This window comes from Lupinus angustifolius, chromosome LG18 (assembly GCF_001865875.1).
Source record: "Lupinus angustifolius cultivar Tanjil chromosome LG18, LupAngTanjil_v1.0, whole genome shotgun sequence".
In the NCBI taxonomy this organism is placed as follows: domain Eukaryota; kingdom Viridiplantae; phylum Streptophyta; class Magnoliopsida; order Fabales; family Fabaceae; genus Lupinus; species Lupinus angustifolius.
The window spans coordinates 10,893,813-10,909,765 of record NC_032026.1 but is presented as its reverse complement, the minus strand read 5'-3'; the positions used below and the strand labels follow the sequence as shown (position 1 = coordinate 10,909,765).

Genomic DNA, 15,953 nt, shown 5'->3' with positions numbered 1-15,953 from the left:
AAACAAGGAGAAATGAGAGAAAAAGGTGAAGATAGATTCACCTTCTCCTTGCAAATTTGAAAATGAGAGAGAGTGAGACTGAAGTGTGAAGTGTGGAGTGTTTAATGAGGGAAGGGAAATCAGATTTCCCTCTAGGAAATCATTACAAAATCTCCTAGGGTGGCTAATGATGATTTCATAAGAGATTTGAGAAAGTGATGTGAGGTATGCTTTATGGAAAGCAAATTTCGCATCCCAACGCGGAATAACCACTTCGCGGATACGTGTGATAAACACACTCGAGTATTATCGGCCAATACTCGATCGGGTATTATAAATCGCCTGATCCTAATGTCCGATTAGAATTCCGGATTTCAGCATTCCGAGTGAAAAATATTTAGAAAATATGTATGAGTGTACTCAGGGTCCATCATGACTCGAAATGAAATTATGAAGCCAGTGGCGCGATCGGAATTCGATTCCGAGTTACGGAACTCAAAAACCACTTTTTGAGCCGTACCGGGTGAGATTCGGCCCCGACAGCGGTCCGAAACCGACTGTCTCCGAAAATCATGAAAATTTACCACCAAATTGGAAATAGAATTACAAGACTAAAACTGAACTAGAGTTTCGTGTAATTCTTTACCTAAAATTCCCAGAAATTCATTTGCGAAAATATAATTAATAACAATATTAATAAAATCTTATAATTCAAAATCGTAAAATTCGCGGTGTTACAACTAAAATAACTATTTTTAATCCACATCAATAATTGAATTAAAAACGAATGAAGTAATATGGTTGGTTGAAAAAATGGAGTAATATTGGAAAATGTAGTATAAATATGTATTGAATTTCTAAAACATCAAAATATATAGAACAAAAGAAGTATTAAAATTATTGTTGTACAAAATGACTTGGACCGACCACTCTGACTAGTTCAACCATGAATCAGACATATGATTAGTCTGAATCTCTCATCTAATTGGTTTTATATCAAAGTCGTGATTACTTATTCATCCTCATCAATTTAAGTGTAAAATTAGTAACTTGGATGATCAGAGCATTTGAAATGATCGAGTCGATTAAAAAATATTTTAAAAAAATAACTAAAACTACCATGTTTTGAGATGTAAAAATCAAGTGTTTTAATTTACTTATAATTATGTTTGTCATTTGTTAAGATATGTTCTAGAAAAACCTTAAATTAGTTGTTTGATTAAATTTTAAACTTATTTGTACACTTTTATTGTAATTAAAGTATAAAACTTATGTTGTTTTATAATATTTTCAACTTGTTTATTACATTTGTAGCTGTGATTGATTATTTAATTATTAGGTAGAGTGATGTTTTTAATCTAGAATATAGAATTATTAATTAATGTTAGTTAGTATAATGAATATTTTAGTAAATTTATTGTAAATCGAGTCAATCAGTTTCACCATTGACCCACTTGGCCAACTAGTAACTCATTACTCAAGTGTCCTAATAACACTAATTAAAATTCAAAATTTTTAATGTATCAAGATGCCTTTGTCATGTTGGGTTCCATAATTATTGTTATATGGACAATGATTTTCAAGATCCTTACACATAATATATTCATTTTTATTTAAATATCTTTTGAGGTTGTATTACATAAATTATAAGAAATATAATTAATATACCTATTTGTATTAAATTTATGTAATATTTTACTAGTTTATATTCTATAATAATTATTATAGCTAAGAAAATTACACTGTACCTGTTGGTGGACCGGACCCTATACCAATAACGTATAATTACACTCACGATGTAATACAAGAGTCAAAAGTGGTAAAAAAGTGTGTGACTCTATTTTAAGCTTAAAAAAATACTAAAGTAAATTACCTTAATGTCTTATGAGAGATACTAAAGTAAATACTAAACTAAAGTAAATCATCCTTAATTATTTACATGTATTATACTGAATATCCCTATAAGAGAGATAAGCGTAATTTCTATAAAAAAATGGTGACGAATTAAATGTAATTAAGTTAAATAAAATATATTATATTGTGAAGATAAATCTAAATAGTATAACAACTAATGTCTATTTATTATTTTAGTTAGTCACAATATAATATAAGAGTAATTTAAATATCTTCTTAAAATTATTGGTGCAGTTTGTAACGAACCAAAAATAATAAATATAGATTAACTCTTATATTATTTGAATTTATATTCACAATATACCATATTTTGTTTAACTTAATTACACTTGTCACAATTTTTTGTTTAAGAAATTACACTTATCTATCTTATAGGGATATACCATATAATTAGGGATAATTTGTATATGTTTAAAATATGAATGAATGCTTTCTGAAATTTCACAAAAACTCAGGAGATATTAGTATAATTTACTCAAAATACTATTGTGGAAGATTGAACAAAACACCATTACATTTGTTTATACTTTTGAAACATGGTCAATCATCAAGGTACATAATTTACTTTGTAAATGACATCAATAAAAATATTTATTACATTATTTATTAGTTGTTCAACATTAATCTTACTATAATAAAGAGATAAAAAGGTAGGATATATAAATATTGTCCAGTTAGGAATAAGGAATAGAAGATAAAGAATAATATATTATATAAATATAAAGGGATAAAGATGCAAAAGTATTATATTATTATCATGATATTTTACTATAAACATTATTATAACTATAACCATATTAATCAAAAGTTAAAAGGAAAATAATATTATAATATAATATATGAGATATTACTTGGTAAATTATTATCAATATGATAAATACTCATAAAATATGTTTAATGCAAATTCTCATGTAGGTACTTCTAAAATTATAAATAATTTAATAATGATATTTCTAACTCAAAATATATTCAAAATACTGTTTAATATAAAAATCCACTTTTTAAAAGATATACTTGGTTATGAGATAACCAATAAAAATAACTTATTTTTAAAATAATAATAATCATAAAATTATAGGAAAATCATTCAAAAGACATAATACTCATCCAAAAATCTCAAGATAACTCTACAAAAAAATTCAGCTTTTCACTCACACATAAAAAAAATATAAAATTGTGGGTGTTACATAAAATATATCTAAGGAAAATTCAAGTAATTGAATAAGTGTAATTTATATATTCAATTTTTGTCATTTATACTTCTATACTACTATATAAAACTCAAACTTTTTAAAATGGATATAGATGTAATTTTAAAAACTGTTATAGTATGAAATTCAATATAATTCAATGCAATACTAAATTTGTAAGTATTTAATGTCCACATGTAAAAATTGTTTTGATTTAGATGCAAATAAATATTAAAAATAGTTAAATTTAATACGTATGAACATAAATTAAAATAAATTATTATCTTGTTTTTGTTTCCCACAGGTATCATCGCATTGGAGGCAATCATGTCCGAACCGGGAGCATCCACAAATGTATTAGGCTAACTCTTCCAGCAAATATGTTTTCCATATCGTATTTTATATCAAAAATAAAAATTCACAACTAAAATAATATTAATATATATATCTATACTCCACCTAATACAATTTACGATATCTTCTTCTCATTTTCCCACTCTTTTTCTCTAAATCGTTTAAAAGAGGTGTTGAAAACACATTTTCTATGATAAAAAATTTGACCCGTTAATACACATAAAAATACCATACTGGCCAGAATAAAATTTGCATTGGACCGCACCCATCGAAAGATTCTTAGACCATCCATAGTTGACTGCACAATTATTTTTAGAGTGCAACCAGATGTTGTTTTCTAATAAGTCCATATTTCTGGTACTAATGGACTCATCCAACTTGTACAAATTTTGAATTAGATTTCTCATGAATGTCAATTTTGGCCCTCTAATAACATTTTTTCCCGGTGATCATAGAGAGCTTGGAAGCCCTAGAAAGGAACAGAAGCTAGAATTTCATGCCCCAATGATAAACATAGGAGGCAATATCTAACATCAAATGAAACTGAGAAAAAGTTAGGTAACTTATTAAACACTCTTCTCCATATCTAAACTCATTGTGTTTTATTAAGGTATCAACGATTAAATTAGCTTCTCTCATTACATGGGCTCAAACTACATTTGAGCAAACATTCAAGTGTAGGCAAATATGATTATCAATCATTAAAACCATATCATAATTGGAACACGATTATGGAATTATAAATCAAATGATCTGAATATATACTATATTTATATCAATGATGAATCACACCAATAGTTTCAATGTTTCATCCAACAATTATAATATAAATTATTGTGATAAATGACTCTTCAATATCAATTTACTCATATTTTCACCTATATATATACCAATAATTTTCTATTTAATTTTTTTATACTACTTCAAAATTTAAAAATACATTTCAACAAAAAATTAAATTTTAAGTCAATTTCAAATTTCTAATTATACATCATTCACTATGACAAATATCAAAATAAACAACGTTCATTCAACAACATAATTTTGAACGACGCTGTTGAAAACGAGACAGAAGAACATCAACAACACATACTAAAGCAAACACTGTCAATGTGTATAAATTCAATAACGCAATCTTGACACAACGATGTTGAACATCAATAACGTTAGCGCTGACTTGAATGAGTTATGTTTAACATCGTATTTGATAGAAAGCGCTGTTAATGTTAATCAATTCCACAATGCATAAATAAGAAAGTGTCGTTGAAGATGACATAGTAACAACGCTTTCTTAATCATGCACTGTTGATTTTATACGACTTTTTAAGTGGTTATGTGTCTCTTCGTTTGTTGAAATATTAATGGTTGAGTGATTATGCGTCTCTTTGTTTGTTTAAATATTAATGGTTGAGTGATTATGCGTCTCCTCGTTTGTTGAAATATTAATGGTTGTTCATCAATAAATATTGTGGTTCACTTCATCTTCTATTTCATCAGTAAGAGTATGTGTTTCTATAGGAGTATGTTTACGAAGATAGGAGAAAGAAAACACAAAGTAACCAAAAAGAGAGCACACAACAGATTTCAACAACTTGAAGTGTTAAAAGTGTTAAAGTTGTGTTTCTGTTTCATAATCATGCCGAGGAGGTCTTTAACCCCTTTTGATTTGGCAAAAGGATCGAGATTTCAGAAGAAAAGTGACTGTTATACAAGATTTGCATTAGATAAAGATTTAATCTACAAATTATTTAGTTCATTCATCTACCAAGTCTTTCAGATCATTAATTTCCTTCATTGTAATATACCAAATCAAGATTTCAAAAGGAAATTAAAGTGACTGTTATATAAGATTTGTGTGCATAAGATGAAAAATTATTTTGTAAATTATTTAGTTCATTGATTTTCTTCATTCAATCAGTTCATTAATTTCCTTCATTGTAACATACCAAATCAATATTTCAAAAGGAAATTAAAGTGACTGTTATACAAGATTTGTGTGCATAAGATGAAGAATTAATTTGTAAATTATTTAGTTCATTGATTTTCTTCATTGGATTAGTTCATTAATTTCCTTCATTGAAATCTTATCAAGGTGGTCATTAACATCTTTTGATTTACAAAAAGGGCTCAGATTTCAAAAGGAAAGTAACTATTAAACAAAATTTACATAAGATGAATATTTAATCTGGAGATTATTTAGTTCATTAATTTCTCTCATTCAGGTCATAATTTCTTTCATTGAAATCTTATAAGGAGATCTTTAACATCTTTTGATTTTCAAAAAAGGACCCAGATTTTAGAAGAAAAATGACTGTTATACATGATTTATGTGAGATGAATAATTAATTTGCAAATCATTTAGTTCATTGATTCTCTTCATTCGGTTCATTATAATCTACCAAATCATTTAGTTCTTTATAGTGTATTTTGCCTCTTTGAATGAAAAATTAACAATTATTTTGGATATTAATTTCTATATTTTTTTGTTATTTATTTGAATGATTATTTTATTTAATATTTTTGCAGTTCCATATTAGTAAACAAAATAAAAAAATTAACAAAACTTAATAAACACAAAAAAAAAATTAACAAAACTTAATGTTTAATATTTTTGCAGTTTCATATTAATAAATACAATAATATGGTAATCTATTTCATGACAACTTTATGTTAATTAATGTATATTCATATTTTATATAATTTTTATTTAAAAACATATGCATTTCATAGAGTATTAACTAGTATATATACCTATGTACTTTTATTTTTATCTACTTAGAATGTTTATAATTGAGTGGGACGTTAACAACATAGCTTTTATTCTATGAATAACTTAAACTCGGTCTTTGCTTAAGTGACAATAACATATATGAACCTACTATCCGTTGATAAAGTAATTTTTAATTTAAATGAAAGAGTAAAGACTTAGTTCAATGTTGAAAAAAGTAAGGGATGAGAAGAATAAATAATCATTTGATCCTTAAGTTACAAATGTTTCACCCTTAGTCATTCTTTCATTTTCTTTACTTTTATGTTCTCTTTGATTGAAGAGAAGAAAGTAGAAAGAGAGAAATATGGTAAAATGAGAAAAGGAGATGATAAATAGGATGAAAAGAGAAAAAATATGGTGAAAATAGAAAAAGAAATGAGAAATATAGTAAATTTTTCTGCAATTTGGTTTTAGAAAAAAAGAAATAAATAATAAGAGAAATATCTCTTTCACTTTCTAGTATTTTCTCTCCACATGAGAGAAAAACAAATCTCATGTATCCTATATATTTTTATCTCTCTTCTCATACTCTCTCCTTAAACCAAAGGAGAGTAATAGACTATTTCTCGTTAACTTCTATTCCCCCTCTCTTTCTATTATACGAAATGCAACATTAAAAGTCGTTTGGTAGATAAAATAAGAGAGTGTTATCCTCATATAATATAGAGTTTGATGGTACAACAAGGTATGGCCTATCATATTCTACTCACATAGTACATTTTCTATTATATGAGTTACAAATAAGTAAGATATGACTATACATAGTTTCTCTGTACTCTTACACTTGAATAACATTGTTATTATAGCCACTACCACCACCACACCCACATTAATGACATCGTTATTTGGTGTGCACCAAATAGTAGATATGGTAAAATCTTATATCATATTCACTTTATTCTTTATCTTATATTTATCATATTGTAATTACCAAATGTGTTCTTACGTTATGCTTAAGGGAATCTATAGATACAGATTTACTCTTTAACAAAATTATTAGTAACTAGAATTGATCTCTCAATCATTAGTGCTGAGTTCGTCACTCTCGATCATTAATATACCACCTATTAGTGACACTCAAGGGAGAATGAGGAAAGGGGCATGTAATAATTTAAGAGAAAAATATATATGTATTGACATTGTCATTGTATTGTCCATCATTAATATTTAATTATTGTTGATTTTTCAAAAAAAGTAATCCAAATGAACGATAAATGATGTAGTGTATGTGTATAAATTTTTACACTGACGATGTATAGAATTTATACTTATATTTTAAATGATAAGTACAATAACAAAAATAATTTTCCAATTATGAAAGTTGAAGAGATTGTACGCATACTTCTTTTCACCATAGTCAAAAGGTCACTGCCTTTTCATGTTGTGTGGTTTGGGTATCTCTTAAAATTTCGACAATTATTAGTGATTCAAAATACATTAAGAGAATTTTTTATTAATAACGAACACACAAATAGTAGTATAAGTAATAAAGATGACATAGGACCAAGACAAGATGCCATCGGCCACTGGCCTTTTTCGAATTTTTTTATGAATAACGAGCAAACAAAAAAATTAGTATGAAATTAACTCATTTCAGAATACGTAATTGTATTTCTCAATAAGTGTCACTCACAGTAATTAAATACTTAACGTTTTGATCATTTTTTAAGATTTAGTGGGATATTACACTACTAAACTAATACATTGTAATGTATGAACTTTTTTGGGAACTAATTAATTTAAGTTGAGTAGGAGAATAATATAATTTAAAATAAAAAGTACTTTAACATAAACTTTCTTATTTTGGATTCAATAAACAACACCTTAATTCATTCGATAATGAAAACTTGATATTATGTACTCTGTTAAGAAAGTACTTAAATATATTATTGGCTCAACTTGGATGAGTAATGGTTAGGATGATGTTATGGAGTTGAGGAGCCCACCAAAGAATGAAGATCACTTATTACAAGTTAGCATCCTTAATCTTATCTTGCCAAATAATATAGTGCTACACAAGAACCTTTGTAATGAGTAATGTTTTACTGACTTAGACTTGTTAAATGTGAGGTGAAATTTTAAATGATGTGGCTCTATGCTATTAGGCGGGACATGGTTAGAGACGACAACTTGAGACAACCAATCTTCATTCCCCATCAAGAACTTCAACTCTTTACTGGTAGTAGCTTGATCTTTCTGAGTGACCAAGAAAGTGATGGTGTATTTTGAAAGACATCTATAGTGTTTTAAATTGTAATTTTATTCATGTTTTATTTACCACAATTGTAAAAAATTGGAGAAAATGTACTTAATTTGATCACAATACTATTGTAGAGACCCCATTTAAAAGTACAACATCCAACTATGTGGTTGGGTTACTTAGAAACGACCATTATTAGTGTTAATAAATAATACCATTATGAGTCATACATTTAGATTTGACTTGCTTACCATTTTAATATGTCATTCAAAAAGTTAAGAATTTGATAAGAACAATACTTATTGGAAGAGGTAGTCATGCTTTTAAAAAAATTTAATTCCTTATTCAAAAAAGGTAAAAAGATACAGTTAGTAGTACTAAAAAAATATATTAGGCTCCCCGATAACTTGATCAACTTGTAATACACTACATTCACAACTTTATACTCAGATCCACTCCAATCCAAATGTAATTTGGTTACATAATTTTGTTTCAATAAGAACGATTGAATAACAATAGATTACTATTGTAAGAATTAGTTCTACAAGCTTTCTCATGAAACCGTAAAAGATTTTACTTATATATTTTTATTCGGAGTATATTCATCGTAGTACAATGACAAACAGCAGCATTCAAAGATTTAACTTGTGAAATTTATTTTTCTGTACTTTATTAATACCCAGCACAGCTCTGAAAAATCTGTCAATGGCCCAAATAGGAGCCTCGGGCCCATTGGGATTTTCAAAGTCCAATCAATAAGATACTTCTCAAATGCCTCTCGGGTAAGCTCTTTCCTACCAGATATTGAAGTGTCTATACTCTATTAATAAGATACAATAAATCTAAATAAATTCTTCCTAAGCTCTCAGGTGTATTATAGAGGCGAAAGAATTAAGTTATTTCAAGAAAACAGACTGTCAAACATAAACAATAAAAACCATCGAATTTAAATAAGTAGGCGTAAATGTAGTCCATATTGTTGGCTAGTACTACTAAGTCATTTATCCAACATTTTTGCTGTTGAGTGTGATCACAAAGGAGGAGAGAGAATAAATACAAAATTCATATATCATAGTAAATATATGAAAAATAGCCGACGATCTTAATTTATGGAAAACTATAATAAATTATAATATAATATATAAAAATGGAGAATACATTCGCCATTATGGTAAGTGTTAGTTTTCAATTTTGATTACTTTGATTGATTGTTTGGTCAGGGTGGATAATATAAACTATTAAAAATGTTCAAACAAATACTTTATCTAATCATATTTATAATAACTTATTCATTCTAAGAAAATTCAAGGGTTTGAATTATTAGATTCTCCTAAAATGAATGGTTAAGATATAAAATAAGTTTTTTTAACTTACTATTAGAGTAAGTATATCCTCTCTTTGATAGAAATATACATTAGTCCTTTTTATAAGATAATTTATATATTTTATACACCATTTATTGTTTTTCCATCTTATTTATCCTTTTTTTAATTAAGGAGAAACAATAAGTTTTTGAAATAGGTAATAAAAATATAATGTTATAATCTGCTTTAAAAAAATCCCTGTAATATAGTTAAGGACTTATAATAGGGAGTGGGGTATATTATTATGTTAAAGAGAGGCTCATTGCAGAGCTAAAAATTCACAATGGAACACATCTTCTATCTCATGATATCTATCATTCCATTTATCATGAGTTAAAATTGATTACAAAAATACTTAATAATTATATTTTTAATTTAAATATTTTTTTTAATAGAAGATTTTTGATGTGCTCCCAAGAAACATTCATTGACAATCTTAAAAACTAATCATAACCCAACCGTTCAACTGAAGTGAAAATGACATGCGCGTTATTGATATTGGTTTCTTAATAAGCATTTACAACAAGTCGAAGCCTATGGAACTGTGAAAGCCCAGAATAAGCACACCAGTGTAATGCATAATGCATAATGCACAATTCTCCATCCATCGGATACTGTTGATGCTATATTACATCTATAAAACAATCTTTGAACTGTGAACTAAATAATAATGCTTGGCACACATACCAGGCGAGATGAAGAAAAAGAGCAGCCACAATACAGAATGATAGATGTATTCAGCGTTATCGTGGAAAGTGAAGATGTTGTTTCAGATATTTAAACTTGTGATTTTCAAGTCACAAAGTACCAAACTTGAGACTCAATTCGAATGTGAGGTATAAATATGTCATTAGCATTATTTCATCCCAAATGCCTAATTGGTTCACACAGTCACATGTTTCCTATTCTGTAATTGATTCAGTCACATGTTTCCACTCTACACAAAACCCAGATTTAGTAACTAGCAGTTTCACCATGTTATTTTACAACTCAAAATCAAACAGTAATTGAACAAAAGAAGATTAAACAAAAGGGTAATGATGTTGGTTTAACTTGTCCTCTCATCATGAGTTCCCTGGCAACATGCATGTGAACAATTGGCATGTGTACCTGTGTACATTACTACATTCTACATTAACAACTAGGAAGCTACCAATAAAGTATTGGTCTAGTGGTGTAAGACCATATTTGATCCACAGGATGACCAAAAGATCAAGGTTCGATTCCTGGGAACTACATTTGTTGGGAGGGGTAGTCATGCACCCAAAAATGATTAATTCCTTATCCAAAATGGTGAGAGGATACCCTTGGTAGTATAAAAAAACTAGGAAGCTGCTATCACAAAAGGACACATCATCTTGCTAAGAGACAAAGCAATACAGAGGGAAACTTCACCTATCACTATCTCCTTTGCATATAATGCTGCATAGAGAAAAGGTAGGTTGGCACTACTCACATAGTCACATGTTTACCAAGGATTGATGTTTCCTCCATGTGGCCACACACAATTAACAAATGCATATGCAATATAATATTTTTGCAACACTTCCAAACAGAAACTGAGATGAATATCTGTAATCAGTAATTACATTAATTTTTTGTCATATAATACTACTACAATTCTTTCCTTCTTTGGTACAAACTACCATAGCTGAAGGCAAACAACAATGGTAGAGTATCCTCAAGAAAATCTACAACAAAGATTTTATGGTGTCACTACATCTGGTTCCAATCTCAACACAAACCTATGCTACTCTTGTCATGGGCAAGGGAAATGAAATAAGATAGAGAACATAATAAGAAGGGGAAAACAAATTAGCAAAACTTGTAATACTTACGAAAATATACAGTTAAAAATGAAAGGAAAAAATAAAATACATTCACGAGTGCCAGATTCCACTCAGCATACTGCGGAACCGGTTTGCGGTTAGCTTCTTTACAAGTCTCTTGGCATCAGAAGAAACTTCAGCCTCTGCAAGTTTTTCTATGTTTTTGGCATAACTAGAACTAACAATCTTTTTCCTCCCACTGGTGCAATTTGTTAATGACATTAAGATAGAGATTAAGAACTTGTTGTTACCTGAATTTCCCTCCTCTGGGTCAAGCAATTGCAGAATAAGGGCAATATTATGGTCATCTTGCACAAATCTCTTTCTATTTTTAGGTACCATAACCATGCCAGAGAGTGCTTCGGCTGCCATTTCTCGAACTTCAAATGATTTTGCATTTAGAAACTTAACAAGGTCAGCCATAAAGCCGGCATCACCCATTGCTTTCTTAGCCTCCTCTGATGTTCCACACAATCTAAAAGCCACTTTCAGAGCCAACTCTTGCATTGAAACTTCACCATTTCTAACATAATATAACAGCTGATCGACAAAACCATAACTCATCAAAATACTTACACAAGTGGATGAAGAAAAACACAAATTCTCAATAGCCCTTATTGCTATCTCCCTTGTCTTAGAAGAATAACTCAATTTAGGTTCCAATACACTCAACAAAGCACGACTTCCACCTTCTCTAATCACCATTTCCCGAACCAGCTCATCACCATAGCTAATAGTCTGAATGAACCCTATTGAATTCACCAGAATTACTTCCTCATTGGACCTCAGAAGCCTAATAAAAGTGGACACAACACTCTCCTCAACCATAAACCTCTTTATCTCTTCGACACCAACAAGATTCCTCAACACCCCACAAGCAAAACCAACCAAATCCCTTTTACAATCTTCACCACAAATCCTCAGCAAAGCAGTGACACCTCCATGAGCCGAAATACACCAAGCATTATCCGAATTCTCAGTCAATTTCATCAAACAACTCGCAGCACCAACCTTCCCTGCCTCACTCCCACAATCCAAAACCCTCACCAAAGGAGCAATAACCCCAGCAGCAACCAAAATCCCTTTATATGAATCGAAACCCGCAATAACAGAAACAACCTTAGCACTCTCTTCTTGAATTCCCACCTCATTGGAACTTAAAAACCCCACCAAAACATGAACAACATCACCCACATCAACAATCACTTTAACATACTTCTCATCCTCAACGACAACATCATAAAGATTTATCAAAGCTTGCTTCTTCATACCCAAATCACCAATCTTCATTCTACTCAACAAGTCCCTTATGTAAAACCTCATATCCTCTTTAGAAGCACCAAGATTCGGTTTTGACACAACAAGTGCATACCCATTTGACCAAATACCCTTCTTGTAAATCTCAGTTAGCTTCTTAACATGGTTATCAAACTTTGCAAAAATCACATCCAAATCACTCTGCATAAGAAGCTTCCCACTGTAAGAATGATCGACGCACCGTTTCGCGAGATCGTAGCACTCGCTTGTTGTAGCCAATATCGAAAGGACCACGCCGGAGAGTGATGGATTCTCGCCGGAATCGAAGTTCTCGGCGGCGATGAGGCCGGAGTAAAGCTCCTCCAGTTTGTTACGAATGTGTTGCCATTTTCCGGCGAAGACACGGACGGAGTGAGAGAGGGGGATCAAAGAGGAGATGAACTCGATGGTTTGCCGGAGGTTGGAGATTCCGGTGGGTTGTTCTGGCGAGCTGTGAAAGGGTTTAGATTCTCCGGTGAAGTCTTCTTCGCCCATCTTTTAACGATTAGTATTTTTGGCGCAAACCCATTTTCCGGTGGAGAAAAACGAATATTCCGGCGAGAGATAAATGTAGTTTGGGAGAGTTTGGAATCTGAGTAACAAGAGAGAGAGAGTGTTTCTGAAGATCTCTAGATTGTGTTGCAGCGGATACACAAATAGAATACATAATGCATTTACAGTTATACCCTTTCAAAGTTAATTGTACAATGATGACGTGTACTGCTGGAAACAAATCACACATCATCTCCTCTTATCCTTCAAATAATTTAAATATATGTTAAGTTGAGCCACTCATTTCATAACTAATTAATTTTGAAATAATATATTATGATAGTATAATCCACTTTCTTTCTTATTATTATGATTAAAAGATATTATTTAATTATCAGTAAAACTTACACATAATCTATTCAAACTCATAGGCATGGTTTGAATAATTATAAAACTATTTCTCTCATTGTCAATTGATTTTGAGATGAAATCCGACCTATCAAAGACAATTTTGTAATTATGTTGGGTGTAGAGCAACTTATCCTGTTGGAAGTTGGAGATAACTTAGAAGACAACATAGGCCCTGAGAGCTCTATGAGTAGCTGTTTGCATGTGGAATTATATTGGTGGTTGTTCTAAAGATGGTTTTGTCGTTATGTATATTGGAACATAAAATTCTTCAACATAGGACAGGGATGGAAGTAAATTATGAATCAACAATGAAAAGGTAAGGAACAAGCAATGGGTGCACTATAAAACTTCATGCTTATACTAATATATATATTTTGTCACAATAATGGTAGTTTTCAGTTAACAGTTATTTAGTACTAGGAACAATTAGTTAACTGTTACTCTTGCATTAAAAAACATAATAAAAGGCCTTCTTTTCCTTTCTCTAATTAAAAGTTTATTCTACCGAATGTATTATTTAAGGATACTAAAATGTTATTTTTAATAAATGTCACTTTCATAAATGAATTTTTACTCTTTTAATTTTTTCTTTGGAATCTAGTGTGACCTTATATTACTTGACCAACGCTTTATTGGTAAAATTGACATAATTAAAGAAATAGAAAGTTTGAGCTGAGGAGGATAGAGTTTGTAAATTTGGATTTGATGTCTTAGTACTTAATTAACAATGAACTATTTGCCAAAAGGAAAGAAAAAATGAATTAAAATCTGATCCTATGTTTTTACTTGCTAAAGGACTCAAATCTTCATAGTATAAAAAAATGATGCAACTTCTGTTTAAGAAGTTTTTGAAGTGTCAATCCAAATTAAATCAACCAAATCACTTAACCAAATCAACCAAATTAATAAATAATTTGGAGTGTCAATTATCTAAAAACTCCTAACCTAATCAAATAAAATGAGTGACACTTTCTGTGATAAAGTTTTAGCTTTAAAGTAATTAATGGGGCTTACTATGTTGCTATCTCACTCTACACTTCCGATAATAATATATCTCCATGACTTCAAATTAAGTTCTCAATAATAATTGCGATTATAAATCATAAAATTTTAGGAGTCTTTACAATTATAGTGTGATCATTAATTGCAACCAAATTGGCCATGCCCTTTTGCAATTTTGGGCCATTATAGTACAACATAGCTATAATGATGATAGCATCCCTAATTGAAAAACATGATTTCCATATTGAAGTTGTTTCTACTGCATTAAACATAAGGTTGATGACTGAATATAAGAATGCTATTTATTTATATTACATACTGCTTTAATGTTAGCAACTGGTTAATTGCAATTCAATCTGAGGCCCCTAGGAAACAAGCAATGATACTGCTATTAGAGTTGAAGTCCTGTAGTGGATTAGATATTAGAGGATCCAACAAGTAGTATTAGAACTAATGATTCAGCTGTATATGGTGGACTTAAGGGGAATCATACCAATAAGTATATGATTGTTAGGTAAGTACGAAGTCCAAATTGAATATGAGAGGATGACCTAAAAACTTTTAAGATAAGTGGAAAATGCTTATAAAATTATTATCTCGAGGGTTCAGTTCAAGATTTGATGTCTCACAGCAGCTTTTCATATTCTAATAATAATAATGAAACTCTTAGGGACTAGAGGCTCTCGGACAAGTAAAATTATTCTAAGTTCTTTTATGACAAATAGGATTATGAGCAAAACAGAGAGGGGTGAACTAGTGCCCCAAGAATAGATGGACCACGCCTTAATGAGGACAAGTACAGTGCTTTTGATTACATGAACAAAAGAAAATGGTGGTAGCTTTCAATTACCTTGGAATGGTGAAAACAGGGAAAAATATATCTAGACACGTCTCTTTCACATAACTTTTGTTTAGGTGCTAGAATTTAAGTATAGAAGGGCAAAAAATGAGTCTAGACCAAATATAATTAAACACTAGTAACATTGTTGAAATGACATAGATATGCAGCACACACCCCACCATGTGAAACCCTTCTTTGTTAGATGCCTTGAGCAAGCAATGACCTTTTGAACAAGAAGTGGGGAATATCAACAATCACTTAACTAATTTAGAGAAAGTTGCTTTTTTTTTACCAACACTTTTTGTGGGTTG

The 15,953-nt window shown here is 30.0% G+C and overlaps 1 protein-coding gene across 1 annotated transcript; it reads right to left on the bottom strand.

Moving 5' to 3' along the window:
• Window positions 11,280-13,556, bottom strand: LOC109333216. Its single transcript, XM_019568568.1, has one exon. It carries the CDS (start codon window positions 13,389-13,391, stop codon window positions 11,652-11,654), a length of 1,740 nt encoding a protein of 579 aa, XP_019424113.1. The 5' UTR covers window positions 13,392-13,556; the 3' UTR covers window positions 11,280-11,651.